Source organism: Eschscholzia californica, unplaced genomic scaffold (genome assembly GCF_041429995.1).
Source record: "Eschscholzia californica isolate CP2 unplaced genomic scaffold, dmEscCali1.0.p SCAF_4, whole genome shotgun sequence".
Taxonomy (NCBI): domain Eukaryota; kingdom Viridiplantae; phylum Streptophyta; class Magnoliopsida; order Ranunculales; family Papaveraceae; genus Eschscholzia; species Eschscholzia californica.
Genome location: NW_028238461.1, coordinates 21,633,863 through 21,654,233, shown reverse-complemented (window position 1 = coordinate 21,654,233; position 20,371 = coordinate 21,633,863). Strand labels below are relative to the sequence as shown.

The window sequence follows — 20,371 nt, the reverse complement described above, 5'->3', positions numbered from 1 at the left end:
TTCCGCATCACTAGTACTGAATATCTACGCTTTGTACTTTTTTTCCTTCGTCTAGTTTTTGTCCCAATGGGTTTTTCTAGCAAGGTTTTAACGAGGCAGTATTTTGCGTATCCATCGTCACTCAGAAATTCTATATTTCTTATGATGGTCATCCAAGGGGGAGTGTTATAATATGTTATGTGCTTGACCATCAAAAGTGGGTGCCTATAGTAACACTCAATTTGCATGAAGAAAACTCATCATAAAATCCTCATGGTTATGAGGTGTCTTGGAAAGCATGAGGTGTACCTTCTTTGTCATTTCCTTCTTTTTTTGAAGTGTTCTTTGTTATTAACTTAGGCATGAAGAATATGAGTTGGAAGGCTTAAGATGGAGGTGTTCTCCAAATAAGATTACTTAGCTAACAAGATGCACACCTGTATACCACCAACGTGACAGTAGATGTAAGTGTTTCTCTTCGGTATAAATTTACCCCTAGTTAGTCTTGCATTGTGTAGTAGTTTTGGAGAAAGAGTTTAATAAAAGTATAGTTTAATATTCAAAGTATATTTCCAACAACCTTCGTATCCTTGTTTCTAGTTAATTATAATAGTTACCTAGGAGAGTTAATCATAAAAACTCTTACAAGTTGATTAATTAGACATGGATTATGATTTTTAAAGCTAGATATTGATAGAAATTCATTATATACATAACTACGAAATATCTTGATACGAATATTTTATAATGGAAAAGATTATTAAAAAGCATTAGCTACAATCATTTTGCTATGACCTTTGTCGTAAGCAAAGTGTACCAACTGTCATATTCTTTTTAAATAATTTCACCTTCTGTTATGGTTAATGGTGTAACAAAAAGATATCCTTAGTTAAGGAGTCCAGAGCCATAGAAAATAGTTTGTACCAAAAACTATTTGTTTGGAACTTTCAATTACGGATAGTGGTCCATAACAAATGCCTATTACGGATTTCTAAATGTTAGCTATTGTTTGTGATCGTAACAACAGACAACCTATTTTGTACTGAACAAAAAACGTCTTTATGAATTAAAAATCTTTTAAGAATCCTACTAATCCTTGGATACATAATTACTACATTCTAGCCAATATCTTTTTATCATTCATCCTTCTTTGACAAAATCCTTGCGTTCAAGGGTGGTCTCAATTGTAGTTAGTGTGAGGGTAGGAAATCGCGGGTCAAGAAGTCAGCTGGACCGGGTCGTTGAACGGACTTCGAACCTCCACCTGTTAATAATTTTGCGGGCACCTACGACGTTTTTGGGCTCAATCTGTGACAAAAGAGACAACAACAAACGTGACTGTAAGTCCCTGGGACACCGGGATGGTGCCGGCCTAAGGGGGCTCCGACAGTCAAGTCAGTAAGCTTGCAAGAGGAGTAATTGAGGCGTAAATGATATCCTTGAAAATATTACTGTTGGTTGGTGTTGGAGTTTAGGCACAACTCGTAGAGTGGACAGAGCTCGCTCTCTACGGATTGACTGACTTATTGGAGAGAGGGTGTGTCACAGTACTCGTGGATGGGACAACCCTGTTGAGATATAATGGTTCGACTTACTTCGTCAGAAGAGAGAAAGACGGGTCGTCCTCTTTTGGTGAGTAGTCGTAGGAGAGATAAAGATTGGTCGTCCTCCTTGGATTGTAAGTCGACCTCCTTTGGTAAGCAGTCGTAGGTGAGATAAAGATAGGTCGTTCTCCTTTGATTGTAAGTCGACCTCCTTTTATGAGTAGTCGTCAGGAGAGAGATATATGTGTCGACCTCCTTCGGATCAGTCGTATGTGGTTCAATGGATATTTGATTAGTCAATCACAGGGAAGTAATAAGATGATGGTGGTGGTGGAAGTGTCGTAGACGACTGATTCCTTGTATGAGAGAGAAAATGAAGGGTAGTCTGACCGTCCTCCCTTGGTTGTCAGGTCGTTGAGACAGAGAAATATCACTCGTCTTCCGTAAGCAGGTGATCATTTAGGAAAGAGAAGGATTTTTAGTTCTTCCTTAAACAGGAGATTGTTTAGGAGAGAGAAGGATCACTCGTCTTCCTTGAGCAGGTGTTAGTCGACTGCCAGTGGTTTGGATGATCGATGTGAGAGAGAAAATAGGTGGTTAGCCGATTGCAAATGTACTTAGGCGTCGGTTGTTGTTATCCGGAGTTCGATGCCTTAATCGATTACCAATTGACCTTTATATAGAGTTTTGTGGTCAATTGTCCATTTTGGTCAACCGTCACCTGGTGGTAAGCTGTTGCCTTGAGTTGGTAACGCACAGAGTTATTACCATGAATGGGCATATCGTAACTCCCGTCCAACTGATATATTCGGGATATTGTCATCTTGAATGACGATAACGCCTCCCAACTGGTATACGAATGGGAATAAACCATTTAGAATAGTGTGCCCATAAACAGAGCCGTGTCTAAGAACTCGGGGGGTCCGGTGCCAAAATTTTAGTTGGGCCCCATTTTTAGTTCTAATAATCACCCGACCAAAAACAATTAAAATGTACTAATTGTCTCTCTTGAATTTTATTTATTAAATTTAGTTATATTGCAACATCAAAAAACTATAATAACATTGATAGATATTGAAAGAGATATAAAAAAGTAATACGTATAGATATAAAAAGCTTTGTAGAGGAAACGGCAAAAATTTAAAAATGTGCCTAAGATCAAAGTTGAACCCTTGACCTCATGGTAGCTATCTTAAGACATCACCAGAAAAGCTATAAGAAACTTATGCTTGGAAGATACAAACTAAATAATTTTATCGATTTGGTAGGTCAGCCCACATATAAGTCCACCTCTCGAGAAGAAGAGTGGGCCCCTTTGAGGAGGGGGCCCAGGGCGGATGACCTGCCGTCCCCCCCTCAAACACGGCTCCGCCCATAAAATACAAATGTAGTAATGATATAGTTTGTCAGATTTTAAATAGTAATAAATAACTGGGATCCTGCTGCCCTAATCTTAAAACAAAAAAATTTCTGACAATAAATATGTAGCTGCAATTCTTTGACAGACTTTACATTTTAGCCGTTAAAAGACTTACTAAAACTGTTCAGAAAGTCAATCTCAGATTTATTTTTTTTAGGAAACTTTTTTTTTGGAAAGTCAGATTAGAAATAGTTTAGAAAGTCAATCTCAGATAATTAGAAAGTCAACCTCACATAATTAGGAAGTCGACCCCACATCATAAGCTTTTCAACTAGTATATATAGATAAAGAGTGAGTTAGTGAGACAAAGAATGGTAACAAAGTCTGAGATATAGAGAGGGGAAGAATGAGATAGTGACGGAACACAAGAGTTTTTCTAATTAAGAAGCATGCAGAATTGTTTACGTGTTCAAGTGGGTGTTAGATTTTGTCCCACTGATGTACAACTAGTAACCTACTATTTGCCGAAGTGAGTAAGAGGAGAAGATTTCCTAGGTGATGATTATCCAATAATCGAAAAAGATCTTTACGGAAAAGAACCCTGAAAGATCTTCGAAGAATTGAATCGTATTTCTCACTCTGATCAAGATGAAAATAATTTTATTAGTAATGAAGAGAATAATATTGGTGGTGATGAAGTTAAATATTTCTTTACTACTTTAAAAAAGAACCGAACTAGAAGTAGAGAATATAGAGGTGCGGGAGAAGGGACGTGGAAGGAAGAAACCTCCGCCCATTATATTAAAGACAACGAAGGAAACATCCTCGGAAAGAAAAAGACTTTGACTTTCATCAACAAGAAAAGAAAGAGGACATCATCTTCAGAAAGTTAGATAATGCATGAATATTCCATACTTACTTCCCCACCACCTGACCAGGTATAGACTATATATATATATAGCTATACGACTAATAATGCTTTTTCTGTTTTGGTGCATGGTAAAAACAAAAAACCCTAAATATACTGAAAGTGAGAAAACAAAGATTTATCTATTTTGGATACTTGGGATCATTTTGGTGATTGATTTCCAGGGGCCTGAGTGCTTTGATGCTTTTTGATCTGTGGGGGACCATAACGAAGAGAAGCCTTTGTATTTTTCATCTATAACTCTTCTCTAGAGGGTGTTGGGTTCTTGACCATACCGCCATTTCCATTTTCCTACCAATGCTTTGTTCATAAGCTCCATATTCTTAATGCCTAAACCTCCAAGTTTATTGCTCAAAGCTAGTTTTGACCATGCTACCCAGTGATGCTTTCTCTTGGATGAGGAAGATCCCCAAAAGAAGTTTTTGATTGTCTTATCGATGGAATTTCTAATAGAAACCGGCGTGAAGAAGAGAGAGAGGTAATACAAAGAAATAACAGAGAGAGTACTTTTAATCAACACCATTCTTCCTCCTTTAGAAAGATACCGACATTTCCAAGTAGCTAGCTTTTTCTGAAGCTTTTCTATGATGGGATCCCAGAAAGATTTGACCTTAGGAGATTTTCCCAAAGGAATACCGAGATAAGTAAAGGGGAGTTTCTCTAACTTACACCCAACAATGTTGCTAATTTGTTGCAATAGCTCATCATCAGTATTAATACCAATAACAGATGATTTCTCTCTGTTAATCTTTAGCCTTGTAAGGCATTCAAATTTCTGTATAATATTGTTGAGAGTGTGAACCTGAAGAAGATCAGCTTGCAAGAACATGATAGTATCATCCGCAAACTGCAAGTGTGAAATCTCGCATCCGTGATCCTTAACTGTTAACCCATCAAGACTATTAGAATATAAAGCTTCTTCCATCAATTTAGAGAAGATTTTGCCGACTAGAATGAATATAAAAGGAGACAAAGGGTCTCCCTGCCTCAGTCCCTTAAAGCTTTTGAAAAAACCATTCGCTTTACCATTAACTAATATTGAAAAGTGAACTGAACTCATACCTTTGCCATTAACTAATATTGTATCCCATCTAACATTGTCAAAAGCTTTTTCGATATCAATCTTAAAGATCAAACCTGACTGCTTAGATTTAGTAATAGAATCGATAAGCTCAGAAGCTATTAGGATTGAGTCGAGGATTTGTCTTTTGGCAACAAAAGCCCCTTGTGTATCTGATGTAAGGTTGTTCAGAAATGGCTTTAATCTATTAGAAAGCACCTTATTGAAGATTTTATGTATGCCATTGATGAGACTTATGAGGCGGAAATCTTTTGGTTGACATGAGATCTCTTTTTTGGGAATGAGGGTGATGGAAGTGCAGTTGTGTCTCAAGTCTATGAAGCCAATGTTGTTGAATTCAGCTAGAATCCATTCGTAAATCCGTCAGGACTAAGAGCTTTCCCTATTTTTAAGTGCTTGATAATTGTAAAGATTTCTTCTAGAAGAATAGGCTTCTCTAACAGATTGGCATCTTCCTCTGAAAGTTTATTGAGTGTTGGCATCTTCTCTAACAGATTGGCTTCTCTAACATACCAAGCTAGAGATTAACAGAGGTAAACAACTAAGCTTCTGGCTAGACGAGTGGACCAAGAATGGGTCTTTCAAAATTCGATTTCTAACTCTTTGAAGTCTTCCAAGAAGAAATATGCAACTATTGAAGAACACTTGGGTAGTTATTTTAATGATGACCCATTCGGAGTAACGAGATTGAAAATCTTTCAACTCTTCTTAGTGAGACAACTCAAGCTTCAAGCTCTCGATCTTTATTCTCCATGATAGATAATCGAGTATGGATGCCCTCTCAACATGGTTTCTCCGTTAGCTCCTTCTATACAGAACTCCAACAACAATTCGTCACTTGCCAAAGCTTAATTCCAAAATGGATTTGGAATAAATTTATCCCATCAAAGGTATCATTTCTTCTCTGAACTATTATGTTAGATGGTGTCCCAACCATGGATATGATGATAAAAAAAGGATTCACTATGCCAAACAGATGTTCGCTGTGTAAGTTAAACTGTGAAACCTCTTCTTACCTTTTTCTCCTTTGCCCATTCACATCTAAAGTGTGGGATTCTATATATCCTTATCATCCTTTCGACATTAATGTCCATACCATTTCTCAAGTTCTTAGTAATTGGAAAGTTTTAAAGATTACAGATAGAAAGTCTTTTATTCAGATGTGTATCCTTCCAACCACCATATGGACAATCTGGCTCGAGAGGAATCACCGAGTTTTGGAGGAAGAAGACGATACTGAACAATCCGTAGAGAATACAATCGTCAAGGTGCAGAGCATAATTTACTTTTGGGCCTCGAATCAGGATTGGATTAGCAATACTCAATTCAGTCAATTTGTTAGTAATTGGGATGTCATGGTCATGTTATAAGCCAGTTCAATTGTAATCTTTTGCTTTTTTGTTTTGTTGTCTCAAGGATGGTTGGCTTCCTTAGCTACCACTCTGCTTTTCTTTGATCAATGAAACTATTTTGATTTCTCTAAAAAAAAAAGATTTATCTATTTTAGACTGGAGAGGACTTCTTGATCATCTTGTTCATTATGATAATTAGATATAACTTCTCAACAATATCTTATAACTGAATTTGCCGACTTGGTTGGTGAGATGGAGAGAAACTAAGAAAGTTAGGGTTTCAAGTGGTTCTTATATTCATTAGGCTGAGTGTTAAGAAAATGTGCGAGGATAAGACATTTGGTTTGGAGTATATAGGGTTTTGGATTGCATCTTCTCTCATCAATGAGTGATATATAGGGATGAAAATAACCAATAATTACTTCTCTTTTTTATCTCATTATTTTCACCACTACTGATATTGTTGTTCCATCTTTGATGTTGAATACTATGGTAAGAAAATGTTCTAAAAACTAATAATTTATTTATTGATTATGCAGGTGGAGTATGTTCTTTGTAGGATAAGGAGGAAGATTAACAACAAAGTTGGTTCTACAACAAGAGATGGATCAAGTAGTGTGTCATCAGCTTTCAGAGTGCAAGAACAACCTATTAATGACAACACGAACGATACACAAGAAACACCTAATCAATCATTAGCCATGGTGGTTCCAACCAACACACTAAAATATCAACAACCTGCAGCAATTACTGTCAACTACAGCAACGAGGGATGCGATAAGGAGGTTCTTCTTACCAAAGAGTTTAATGAATATCTGGAAAAAGTGGAAACAGGGGAAGTCGATGATATTTTACTTGATTTTGGTGAATTATAGCCAACTGATGATATCTTTGTAATACCTGACAATCATCATTAGTATCCCAACTAGAGATTTTAGGCTTAGAACCTAGACTGAACTAAAGTAAATGTAGTAATCATATGATGTTCAACCATGTTTTTTAATAGTGTCACTTCTTTTCTTGCTCAGTTGAAATTATTATGTTCTCTATTTTTTGTAATATGGACTACGATTTACGTTAGTCATTACATGTCATTGATACATCATCAAGATGTGATAAGCACGATAAACGCCTAAGTTAAACTAGTAACGAAAAAGGCCTAAAACCCAACAACATACTAAAGAGGCCTAAAGCCCAACAACATACTAAAGAAGTCTAAATCTCGACAAACTTATTATTTATACCTTTAATAACCCAAATTCAATAACCATGGATTTCACCTCCTAAGGGAATCATTATGGTTTTAGGCTTAATGAAATCCTGAAGTCAAGATTAGTTGCACATATCAATTGGGATTCCCCAGTTTTTCGGTTCATGTTATTTGTTATTTTTTGTTCTTTTACATGATTACTTTCGTGTTTTTTTGTTTGTTAAGATTATAACATTGCTCCGGAGAGTCCACGCAGCATGGTACCTAGGCTTCGATTCATGGTTTAACACCAAGTATTCGGATCCTTGGTCAAGTTTTAACTAAATAATTGATTTAGCTTTAGCTTCAATACTAATAACTGAGATAGCATTTAGCTTTAACTAAAAAGTTTTCAGATTGATCCTCAACTATTATTACGCATGATAATCTTCAGTGCATCATCTTTAGCTTCACTACTATGTCATGTTGGTTCTTCAACTATTATAGTGCTCGATTATTCTCATTTTGTTGTTTGTTCAAAGGGTTCCTAACTTAACTGACCAAAAATTCATGTTTATTTGTGTTCATTTGATTGTCTTTAAGTTTCTTGATTTATTTAGTTGTTCTGTCATCTTTCAATTTTCAAGTGCGTTCAAGCTTAAGTTTGTTTATTTTTATAGGAATCAAATTTCTATAGGAAGTAAAATATCTTATAGGTTCAAATCTTTTTGTTAGGTTGGTTTATCTTTGTCTTGCCTTTGCTATGATAGTAGGTCTGGTTGCATGGCTATTGATTGCAATATCTTTTTTGTTGTGGGTAACTTTTAAAAAGTATTGCTAAGGTTTTTCATGATTATGAGTTTACATTAATAGTGTATGAGTTTACACTCATTTCTATAACATTATTCAGGTACCGTAAATGCGATTTGGATGAGAGTTGCGATATTTTTCTAAAGAAGACCTATACGAATTCTGTTATTTGTAAGTACTTCTGATATATCAGACAGTGAACCAACATAAAGAATTATCTGTGCCCCATGGTCCTGATTTCCCCTCCTCAACGGGCCAGATTTCTTCTACTACTTTATCTTCTCATCTTCACTTCCTTTTGACCAACACCACTGATGGAGATGATGATGGAGATGGAAATCGCTCTCGGTTGTTGTCTACACACCCCCTCCCCCCCCTCATCTGAAAATTTAGACTAGATTGTTTTTATTAAGGTTAATGTTCCATTTTGTTTACATTTTCAATTTGGGTTTGTTTTCTTCTTTCATTAGTTACTTCACTAGAAATTGTGTGGGTTTAGCGATATTAACCTAACAAATCAGTGTTACCTTCAGAAAAATGTTTTTTGATTTCATAGGTTTTACCTTCTGAAAACATATTCCGTGCTCAGATTGTGGGTACATGAAACCCTAGCTCAAAGGTACTTCTCTTCATCTCTCTTTCTGATGTTCTCTCACAACTCATTTTGTAACAAATGTATTTTTTTTTGTCAAAAAATGTTAAAGAACAACTTAGGGTTTCAATTTAGTGTTATGGACTAATCGACTTATGACTTCAAAACCGAACCACTTCCAACAGGTATGCGTTTTTGACTTTTGGGTAATTTACTTTCAGCATTTATGTGGACAGAGCTCTTCATATTCAATGATGCTAAATCAGTTTTGATTCTCTTTGTTTTCTCAAAAGAATTTTGCCTCAGGTTTTCACCAAGTTCACTCATTTCTTTGTGTGTTTGAGGTGTTCGATTAAATGCCTCACTAAATTGTTTTATCTTTTACTATATATAACAGTTTTATCTTCTACTGTAATAGATTAAATGCAATGGAAATAATATATATAGGTCTTCCACTTGCAGATTTGGTTGACGTAAGGAAGCCGAAAGGAGAATCTATTACATTGCAATTCGTTGTTACTGTGGGGTCTTTCTCTATCTAATTTAGCTTGATCACCACTTGCGCAAGTAGCTGACTTTTTGTTGTTCAGTTATCTACTTGTGCATCTAGCTGACCTTTTTTTTATTGTTTGGAATCAAGGTTACTGAAGAATAACTTGCTACCCTTTTCATCAACTGATAATACGTGTTTCATTAGGTAATTTGGCAGTAATTTTGGTACCCAAGCCTTACTTTTTAAGAACAAATTATGTTTCTGGCTGAAGGTTGTTGATTGTCGCATTGGTGGTGATCCGAACTTTGTTCTCCATTTTGCTTTTATTGAGTTTAATGATGAGGGTATCTCTTACAAACTTAATACTTCCATTTATTTTTCTTGGGTTGTTCGAGTTTTCATGAATTTTCGACATGGTATTACATTTAAATTTTATTCGTTCTCTTTGCTACATACCTATTTAGATTGTGTCAGGGCCGCATTAAGCATGGTAGGGACTATGCTTGGCTACTACCCGGTAATGGTGTTGCCTTAAAAAACTGCAATCTCCCCAGTCAACCCTACATTTTTACCGAGGGTGAGCCCTTCAACTGTTTTTGTTTTACTCTTATTTGATGCCGCCAATCTGTAACACTCTTCAACTTGGGTATTAGAAATATGATACGTATTTCTTGCTAATGGGTATCTAGCAATATAGTTTTCATAAATATTGACAAATAGGTAGTCTATGAGATCCTTTATGAGCTATGAATACATCTTCGAACCATTAATACGCTGCACATGAGCTAATTGCTTTAGAAAACTATTTTGTTTGCCAAAACCAGTGGCTTCTATAGTATGGGATTATCCATCTTCAAATTATCTTTCAATCATTAAATGTTTTTCTTCTAAATGGTTAATGCACTTTCTATTACTGGCAGATAAAGCTCCAATGAACTTGTGACTATGTTCGAGGATACACCTCCATACTATCGCAAATTTAAAACTGATTGTAAGTATACTTCGAACTTGATTTTGGGTTCTTAACCTTTGCACTAAATTATGCCGATATCTCAGTTCTTTACTTTAATCTCCATTGTAGAAACTCAATACTTTCATGAATAGTGCACTCCATTAATTCAAGTCTATGATATGTAGGTTTTCTTTTCCAGAAATTAAAACAATTGTCATAAGATGAACGCGAACGATGAATGTAAAGCGTAGTAGCATTCCAATGACCTTAGATTCCAATTTATTCCATCTTAATATCACACTAAATAGTAAACCCAACTCAAGATGAGTCGGCTATCTCGACAAGTTCACTGCTTACATGAACAACAAGTGGTTTAAAAGCATCATACAACAGATGTTTGATATGTTTGTTGTATGCACTCGCCTTTTCTGTTATTTGACGCAATCGATTTCTTGAGCTTTTATTCAAACTGTCAAATAAAGAATAACTATTTTGAAATCGAGTTTGAGTAAATTCAGTTCTGCAACTGAATTTCAAATATGAAATGTGGGTTTTAGCAGCAGTTTGAACTTCTTTTTGTTTGTTTGCAGCCTGAGATGAATACCGAGGATATATTGATTGTGTTGTCGCAGAAAGATCCCCCCAAGTTTGTGTTGACTCGTTTGGACGGTAGGCTACTCATACCAACTGTTGGGAAGTTGTGAACATCGAGGAATAGATGAGGAGGAACCAAACTCAAGCTCCAGAGGCATATGAATAAAATGAAGTCATGCATGGTGGTGCTCAGAAGGTTTAGTGTCCCCCCGCAATAAGGAGATTAATGAATTGATTTTGACTTTCTTTTTCGTTTACTTAAATTAGTTTCAAACTTATTCCTAAAGTTGCACTCTAAACTTTAAATATTAAGAAATGAGTTGTCACTAATTGTTGCACTGAGTGTAATCACTAAATCATTCTATTTCATTTGGAGTTTTAACAGAACGCGACTCTTTTTTGTCTGTTTTTGCTTTCAATTTTGCTATGTCAATGCGAAAGAAAAAAAATTCACATTGATTCTTTATGATGTTACATGTTACTAATATCGTTACCACATGTTATTCAGGTACAGTAAATGCGGCATTTGGATGAGTTCCTGAGATATTTTTCTTAAGAAGACCTATTTGACTTTTTTTATTTGTAAGTGTTTCTTATGCTCATTCGCAAAGTATGCAGACAATAAACCAACAGGACGAGAAATACAGATTCAAGAACTAGATTGAAATTTATGCTCATTCACATAGTTTGCTCGATCTATAATGCGTTCAGATAAACTGTCTGTGCCCCACGGGCACGGGTTACACCCTCGTATATATGTAAGAAGAAGGTATTGTTATAGAAGGCATTCAAAAGTTAACATGGTTAGTGCAAGTACTCCTGGCACCACATAAGAGTCACTGCCAAACTTTAGCCACGACATAAACATCTAAAGATATATCCAAGGTCATCTTTAGCTAGAGGTATTAGGTGATTGTTAGTTGTTTCCAAGTGTTAACTTTAGAAAAAATTCAACTATGAAGGTATGCAAAATTTTTTTTTTACCGACCAACTCTTTTTGCCTGGAATTTTTTCTATAGTTAACACTTAGAAACAATAAACTCAAAGCTATGAAAGAAGAAAGTATTCAGAACTATGTAAGCTCTCTCGGGATTTTAATCGAACATGTTGTGTGCACATGATTTCTTTTTCTGGAAATGAACTAAAAATGAACAAAATCACTCAACCAAAGAATAAGTATTAAATACTATGATCAAACTATATACATCAAAGCAAAAAGGTCAAGGAACTTATTGATTAAGACGTAGTGATCGCTTTAATCGCCTTATCTCTCTACAACAATGAAAAAAATATCAATAAGAAACCCAATAATGTGCAAATCCTATTGAAAAATCAATAAGAAGACAGAAAGTTAGTGCTTTCAAAACCTAAAAAATCAATAAGAAAACAGAAACTTACTGTTTTAAAAAATCTACCGTATGATGGATGAGTGTGATGCAAAAGTTTTATAGTGAGAAATCTTGAATTTAATGATGACATCAAGGGACAAGTTAGGCGTTAGGAATTGGAAGATAATTGGCTTTGGTTTAATATTTGGAGTTAAAGAGCATTAGGGATTGGAAGATTTCTCGGTTGTTACTGATGAAGATAATTGATGTGAGAAGATTTCCTGGTTGAAACTGTTGTAGAGATTTTGTTTCATTTAATCTAGACGTCCAAAAGTTGACGGAGAAGATTTTCAACGGAACCCCAATCTCAAACGGCAAATGAGGGGTTATTTTCAACGGTAAGATATTTTAACGTTAGTAATCCTGATTTGAGGCGGACGACCAGATTTATCTTTGGGTTTGTGTCTTGGTTTGTCAAAATATTTGTCCCAGTCAGCATAAACATCCTGTTTTATATAATAGATATATAAGTATAATTTCTGTATGTATATTTTATAGGGTTATTTCCCAAATGGCCCCCAACTTTGTGACCAGCTTCCTGCCTGGCCCCCTACTTTAGCAATAATTCCCATATGGCCCACTTTTTCCGTTATCTTTAACAGTTCGTTAATCTCTCTCCTCCATCTCATTTTCTTTCTCTGCCAAGTCACCAATCACGCCACATCATCATCTTCTCTAGCATAAGTTGTCGGCCGGAAATTTGGCCGGCCGGCGACTTATGCCGGAGAAGATGATGATGTGGCGTGATAGGTGACTTGGCAGAGAGAGAAAATGAGATGGAGGAGAGAGAGTAACGAACCGTTAAAGATAACAGAAAAAGGGGGTCATATGGGAATTACTGCTAAAGTTGGGGGCCAGGCAGGAAACTGGTCACAAAGTTGGGGGCCATTTGGGAAATAACCCTATTTTACATCATTGTAAATTAATAATTACGAGTTAATAATTAGGATTGTAACTAGATTTTTGTAGGGACTTAAAACTATAAGAGTTTAAAGATTGATTTTAAATTTCAACCTCCATCTTTTTGCTTAATTTCACTTCACTTTTTCGCATGCTTGATTTGGTTAAAATGAGTTCGGTCGGACCGACCAAACGAACTCAGTCGAGTCAAACCTAACTGGATGGAATAAAGTCGATTGACGGTTTGATAGTTTGGCTCCGACCTATAATTTAGCCAAACCGTGATTGATTGATTTCACTTCGGGCTTACTCTTAATGGTCGGCGACTCATTGTTGTTCACCCTTCAATTCTATTTTGTTACGATCCATTTTTTTACATTTTCATCGTACGTTCTTTTACATTTTGTTTGTGTTCAACAAACGTAAATCCATATAATAAGGGAGAAGCGTATTTTTTTTACAATATAATATAACCTCTTTTTCAATAACTAAGATTACACCTCTTATACTTATCTCCAAGATTAAGATTATGGATTCGAAACTTGTCTTCTAGGACTAAGATTATGGCTCCGGAACTTGTCTGCTACGATTCATTTTCTACATTTTCGTCTTACGATCTTTTGCATTTTGTTGGTGGTCAATAAACGTAAATCTTTATAATAAGGGAAGCGCATCCCATAAAAGCATCATCCTTAAGCCCATGTTTGGCGCGCAAGAATGGAATGTGATTCTTGGGAATCACATTCCTATAGCGCGATTCTTGGGAATCAGATTATTTCATTTTGATGTTTGGTTTGACCAGGAATATGAATTCGATTCCTGATTGATTCCTAACTTGGTGTTTGGTTAGTATATGAATAGGAATGTAAATTGTTGTAGAAGTCCTATTATATCTTTTACTTAAACTACATAAATGAAACGTCAACTTTGTTATATTTTAATTAGTGTTATCTGTTCAAATTTGTAGATATGAAATAGTAACGAAATACACTAATTATAGTAGTATTTAAAAAATTTATTTAAAATAAATGAAGGTCTCAGCTAAAACTTTTAATTTAAAATGTTATGAAATCGATTGGAACGGAAAAAGAACAAGAAAGAAAAAAAAAATAGAGAGAACGGGAGAGAGTTACGTTCAAGCAAGAGAAAGAGAGGGTGTGAGTTGTTATGGTAATGGCTAATCCTATGTTTTTAATTTCTTTTAGTTGTGATATTATGTGGAGGGGATTTTTAATACTAATCACTCTAATGTTTTATAATAGATAATTTTGTCCATAAATATGAAAACAAAGCATTCCCAACAATACGAATCACAAACTCACCCCCCTCCTTGAGTTTGCTATTATTCCATTTAGGGGGAATCATATTCCTCCGAAAATAGGATTCCTTCTGCATTCCGGCGAGCCAAACAGTAATCAGGAGGGGAAATCATATTCCTCTGGGAATAGGATTCCTTTTGCGCTACCGCGAACCAAACAGTAATCAAGATTGTGATTTCCCAGAATCACATTTCAGATTCCCACGTGCTAAACATGGCCCAAGTATCTTCCCGGGCAGGTTCCTTTGTTCGCACCTCCGCATGAGTTTGATGCGCATCCTGGCCATCATAGTTTTAGTGCCCGCCAATATAAATAATTTTGACCTCCTAATCTCGTCTCTCTCTCCTCCTGCAAATTAACCAAACAAATTCTTCAAACCCTAACTTTCGAAGGGGAAGAACTCGATTTTCATGCTCTGATTGATCGAGTTTATGAAAGAAAGATTTTGATAGCTTTCTTCTTGTTCAGAAAAAAATCAAACTCTGTAGATAAAAATGTCATCAATTTACGTATTGGAGCCACCAACAAAGGGGAAAGTAATCATCAATACTAGTTATGGTCCATTAGATATTGAACTTTGGCCTAAAGAAGCACCAAAAGCTACTAGAAATTTTGTTCAGCTCTGTCTTGAAGGTTACTATGATAACACCATTTTTCATCGTATTATCAAATCTTTTCTTGTTCAAGGTGGTGATCCCACTGGAACTGGAACAGGTAAACTAAAAAAAACCCTAATATACTTGAAATTGTTCTTATTTTGATTCATTTTCTAGAAGATTTGTGTACTTGATTAGGTTCCTATGATAATGATGAAGAAAGCTGTATTCTTGATTGATTATAGAAAGTAATGGAGTTGCTTGCTTAATGTGGTTGAGTTCCTGTTTCTATGGAAAGGGATAAGTTGCTGCAAACTTGTAATTTAGTGAGGATTAGCATTAGTGTTTTCTGGGTTTATCAAGGAAGATGAATTGAGATCCTTTATTTGGGTTTTTTGAGTTAACTGCATTTGGTGAAGTTCTTAAGGAAATCGAGCACGTTATAGTTTGTTGTAGGCAGTAGCTACATGTGGTACTGATTATTTGGGGAAGATGAGTTTATTGTAATCTTATTGCTGTAATATAGTGAGATTTATCCATGTCTTATACTTAATTAGTGATGTACACGTTAAGTATTTTTTTTTTTTTTTGTTGAACTATACACGTTAAGTATTTGGTTATGCATGTGGATATGGTGCAGTTTTTTCAGGTGGTGAAAGTGCTAACTGTGTGATGTTTCAGGTGGTGAAAGCATTTATGGAAAGGCTTTTTCTGATGAGTTTCATTCACGTCTAAGATTTAAGCATAGGGGATTGGTTGCATGTGCTAATGCCGGAACGCCACATTCAAATGGAAGCCAGTTCTTCATTACTTTAGACCGATGTGATTGGATAGATAAGAAAAACACTATCTTTGGGAAGGTGATCCTGTTCTTTCAGTTTAGATTTCTATATTGAATTTATCGTAGTGGAACTGACTCCAATTTTTAACAGGTAACCGGTGAATCACTTTTTAATCTTTTGAGCATAGGTGAGGTGGAGACTGGTAAGGATGATCGGCCGTTAGATCCAGCTCCAAAGATACTCTCTATTGAGGTTGGTGTTCCAATTTAGCTCCTTCTGTCTCTAATATCAATTTCATCTTAATTCTAAAATGATTTTATTGTATCTTCTCTTCACACGAGTTAGGTTTTGCAGTAACATATCATGTGCCTAATATCATCATCTGATTCGCTACTGAAAACTCCGAAATTTGTTTCAGGTACTATGGAACCCTTTTGATGATATTATTCCAAGACAAGTATCTGGAAAACCTTCATCTCGTTCTATGACTGAAACTGAAAGTAAAGATCCGAAGAAAAAAGCCGTAAAGTGAGTTAAACTCTCTCGTATTTAAGCGGTATGATATATACTGCATTTTTGCAAATTGAGTGAGTAATTGACGATGGAATTGTCATTTATCAACTGTTTCTTTGAAGTGCAGAAAGTTGAACTTGCTTTCATTTGGAGAAGAAGCGGAACAGGAGGAAAAAGAATTGGCTGCTGTAAAAGAGAAAATTAAGAGTAGCCATGATGTGTTGAATGATCCTCGCCTTCTCAAAGAGGAAATTCCCAACAAGGAAGTGGTAATAACCCAATATCAATTTTTATTCCGACCGCCTTATATATTTTCGCAGCGCGTGCTAGTTGTTTAGCACTCCGATACATGCAAGCATACTTATTTCCTTAGGCCGCTATATTGGTAATTTCTCTTCTCTTGATAGAAAATATATTTCCTTGAGGTTCATCCTGAGAACCTTAAGCTTTCCTTTGGCATGATATTGTGCTTTAATTATCTACACAGATCAACTCGTCCTTGGCAGCTCTTACTCTCCAGGAAAGCACCATGAAGCATATTATCATTTTACTGAAGTAAATCTAACATATATTAGTTCAAAGTTTCAAAAGAAAAAGCATATTATCATTTTAGGGAACCATAATATTGATTTTTTCCCTGTTAGTGAATAGTGAGAAAGGTGTAGGAACATGTCCCCTGTAACTTTTATCTGCTCCTGCCTAATCTGGTACTGAGAATTTCTCACCTATTAGTTGCAATGTACCATTTAGTACATTTACTAATTAGTGTTTAGATGTAGTTAAAGCTCTTCTTAGTGGATTTATGTACCAATCTTCTACCATGATGATTGAGTTTTGAACGTTTGGCAAACATTCTCAAATTGATTCTATTGCATTTATGATACTTGTGTAATATGTGGATGGATCCTCTATCTGGCACCCTGAATATGTGGAGTCCAAAGTGAACAATTAACAATATGGTCTATATGAATCTGACATCAATTCATGAACCAACGTCCTATTCTACACTATGAAATTGTTTAAATTGTATCATTAAGTGATCTCGAGTTTATCTTTCCTCAGAGCTCATCGGAAGCTAAAAGGACAAGGGATATGCAGTTGTCTGTAAGAGAAGCTCTAATCTCAAAAAAAGAAGAATCACAGAAAGAATCAGATCCCTCTAATCCCCATGATCACAGTGATGAGGATGAGGCTCAATTTGATGCGCGCATGCGTCTACAAATTCTTAAAAAGCGAAAGGAGCTTGGAGATGCCCCAGATAAGCAAAAAATACGTAAAGGTAATATTATATTGCTACAGTATATATGTATACTATAATAATATGATTATTAGCGGATGCCTGAGATAGCATTAGTCAATATCCATCTTTGGTGCTGTCTTCTCACTTCAATGGTGTCTTTCTAGAATGACATAAGCATTGATACAATCTATTACTTATTGTTTGCAGAGAGTTTGCCTAGCCAGAAAGAACGTCGAGTATCTCCTCCGAGGTACACAGTTATATTTAATAATCTTGTCATGTTAATAGTTTACAACCTCCTCTCTGTCTTAGGTGCTAAACATTTTTCTATGATTGACTGTTTTTTCAACTGTTCAAATCTATAGTGCTTGTAGCTTTCGTTGAAATATATGGCGTAGTATTTTATCCGTAAGAAATATTAGTTCAGTTGATTTATTTCAAAATTATTTGTTGTTTTCATGTTTGAAATTTGATTTCTAAGCACATTATGCTCAATCATGTTCCAAAAATCCTTACAACCTGGCTAAGAACGTACTAGGAACATGTCTCTTCCGGTTTCATGCAACATATTCAAAAGTATAAATATGTTAATATAATGATAATTAAATTTTCAAAGTTTTTACTATAATATGTTGGGATGTTTACCAGATATGATAGTGAGGATGAAGATGAAGACCAACCCAAGGTAGAAAAATTGGCTTTGAAGAAAAAGGGAATAGGATCTGAAGCCAGGTCCGAGCGTATGGAAAAAGCAGATACCGATTTACAGTTGCTTGGCCATGCTGAGCGAGTTAGACATTTACAGAAGCAGAAGAAGCGCAGGTTACAAGGCCGTGAAGGCGAGGTATTTTACGAGGACCATGCTCCTATGTGGCATGTTATTTTCAGTTTACGATTCTCCTTCTATTTATAATTTAGATATGCTAAAAGACATATTTGATTAGAGTTTAGTTGCTTACCAGTTTAAAGCGGCCGATAGTAGTTGTTATCCGAATTTATAGTACTCATTTAAATCTTCCAATCTTGAAAGATAGCTTAAGGTATAAACAGTTTTTGGTACTTATGAAGTATTCTTCGGCCAAGCAGCTGGGAGATCAGGCCTCAGGGCCCGGGCTTCATTTGGGACTCGGGCCAGGCTCAACCATCAAGCCTTTGTAGTGACTCAGTACTCATTTAGCTCATTAATTAACTTGTAGAAGTATGTACTTATATTGAACAAATCATATGGACTTTGTATTGATCAGCAGGTTAAAGGGCTTGAGGAATATACTTTTTCTAACAACCACTATTCAGTTCCACATATAATACAAAAAAATAATAAACTAAGTAAAGAGGGTTTGGCTGACCCGCGAGCTACCTTTCTCGTGATCATTTTGGGTTTGTAAGTTGTCTTTAATTTTCATATTGATAACTATGACGTGGTTGTTCTTAGGTTCTCGCAAGACTAGAGAAATTTAAGAAATCTATTGCTGTGAAACCTATTCAACCAAGTGGCGAATATGGGACAAAGGAGGACGCCAAGAGAGATGTTGATGAGGACTTATCCGGATGGAAGACAACTCAATTGAAATTCAAGCCTGAGATTGCTACCAAGGCAAGCTTCATTTTTTGTTTCTCTTCCCGTATTAAGTGAACTTTTAAACATATCGTGTTTAAATTAATTCAGAAGTTGTTAAATACAGGATGGCATGGTTCGAAAGGATGATCCTGATCATTATGTAGTGGTAGATCCCCTTCTAGAAAAAGGCAAAGAAAAATTCAACAAGATGCAAGCCAAGATGAAACGTCGAGATAGAGAATGGGCTGGAAAATCTCTCACTTGATTTTAATCTGCCTGCAAGTGATGAAGCATATCTTAATTACTGACTCACATTCAGTCTGCATTTCTCCCTGAACAATTTTTAAGCAGTTAGGATCGGTTGATCAGCCGCAGTAACTCTGAATCAGCTTGGGCTTCAGAATAGCTTGTCTATCCTAGGCTGATCCCTCAATTAGTTGTTGTGTTTAAAACTTGAAGTTATTAATGTACATTACTTGGCTCAGATCTGGTATATGCCGAGCGGTTCCCAGCCCCACATTTGCTTAGAATTAAGCTCATTGCAGGTTCTGCAACCAACATGGGATCGTACATCATAGCATGAGAGAGTTGGACATACGCTGAGATAAAGCAACAAGATATGATTATGGATGACCATCTAACTGCAATGGGAAGACAGATTGTTGGGCCGAACTTGGCCATTTGAATCAAATGTGAATTAATATTTTTTTCATCTACTTTTTGGTTAAAAGTGAAATTATACTTCCCTTGTTTTTAGGTATTCTGTAAAAAAAATTGTGACAGGTCATTAGGGAACTCTGTTCATGTTTGATGTTATGGAGCTGATCATTTATATATATATATTAGTGCTAGCTATGACCAAGAATCAAATTCCGAAATATTTATGTCGAAATGACCAAAATATTATTGTTTTATGGAAATTTCACCGAAACTATAATTTTATAACTTTATCTTTGATAATGCTTGATTAAAAAATTAAATTTCAAAATATTTCGGTTGAAATAGCAAAAATATTTCTATTTCCATACTGAGTTGTCTGACTCAAAATCAATCCAAATGAAGAAGCATTCATCTGAATCAGGTATCACAAGTTAGACAAAAGGAAGCATTTTAAACTAAACTTGTTGTTTCCCTCTCTCCCCTATGGAACTTGATTTGGATATGAACTTTTTTTAACAAATTAAAACCTGACCTGGAACCG

At 35.6% G+C, this 20,371-nt stretch overlaps 2 protein-coding genes across 3 annotated transcripts; both read left to right on the top strand.

The window, feature by feature from the left end:
- Positions 1-350: 350 nt before the first annotated feature.
- On the top strand, positions 351-7,278 carry LOC147543627 (uncharacterized). Of its 2 annotated transcripts, none has more exons than XR_015223905.1 (2): positions 351-443; positions 6,784-7,278. XR_015223905.1 is itself a non-coding variant. In XM_086637293.1 (2 exons), exons 1-2 carry the CDS (start codon positions 3,780-3,782, stop codon positions 7,117-7,119), a joined length of 378 nt encoding a protein of 125 aa, XP_086493419.1. In that variant the 5' UTR covers positions 358-3,779; the 3' UTR covers positions 7,120-7,278. The 2 variants fall into 2 exon arrangements, 1 of the variants encoding a protein (XP_086493419.1); XM_086637293.1 differs by having other exon boundaries at positions 358-3,821.
- A 7,453-nt stretch (positions 7,279-14,731) lies between these two features.
- On the top strand, positions 14,732-20,032 carry LOC147543626 (Cyclophilin-like peptidyl-prolyl cis-trans isomerase family protein). Its single transcript, XM_086633347.1, has 10 exons — positions 14,732-15,195; positions 15,759-15,937; positions 16,010-16,111; positions 16,278-16,387; positions 16,500-16,641; positions 17,435-17,651; positions 17,820-17,862; positions 18,261-18,456; positions 19,045-19,206; positions 19,295-20,032. The coding sequence occupies exons 1-10, from the start codon at positions 14,976-14,978 to the stop codon at positions 19,433-19,435; spliced, it is 1,512 nt and encodes a 503-aa protein (XP_086489473.1). The 5' UTR covers positions 14,732-14,975; the 3' UTR covers positions 19,436-20,032.
- Positions 20,033-20,371: the final 339 nt, after the last annotated feature.

Excerpts from the sequence above, each read along its gene's own strand:
- LOC147543627 (XM_086637293.1), top strand. The coding sequence starts at position 3,780 with ATGCATGAATATTCCATACTTACTTCCCCACCACCTGACCAG. Across the intron at positions 3,822-6,783 it reads CTTCCCCACCACCTGACCAG|GTGGAGTATGTTCTTTGTAG; the intron begins GTATAGACTATA and ends TTGATTATGCAG.
- LOC147543626 (XM_086633347.1), top strand. The coding sequence starts at position 14,976 with ATGTCATCAATTTACGTATTGGAGCCACCAACAAAGGGGAAAGTAATC. Across the intron at positions 15,196-15,758 it reads TCCCACTGGAACTGGAACAG|GTGGTGAAAGCATTTATGGA; the intron begins GTAAACTAAAAA and ends GTGATGTTTCAG. Across the intron at positions 15,938-16,009 it reads AAAACACTATCTTTGGGAAG|GTAACCGGTGAATCACTTTT; the intron begins GTGATCCTGTTC and ends AATTTTTAACAG.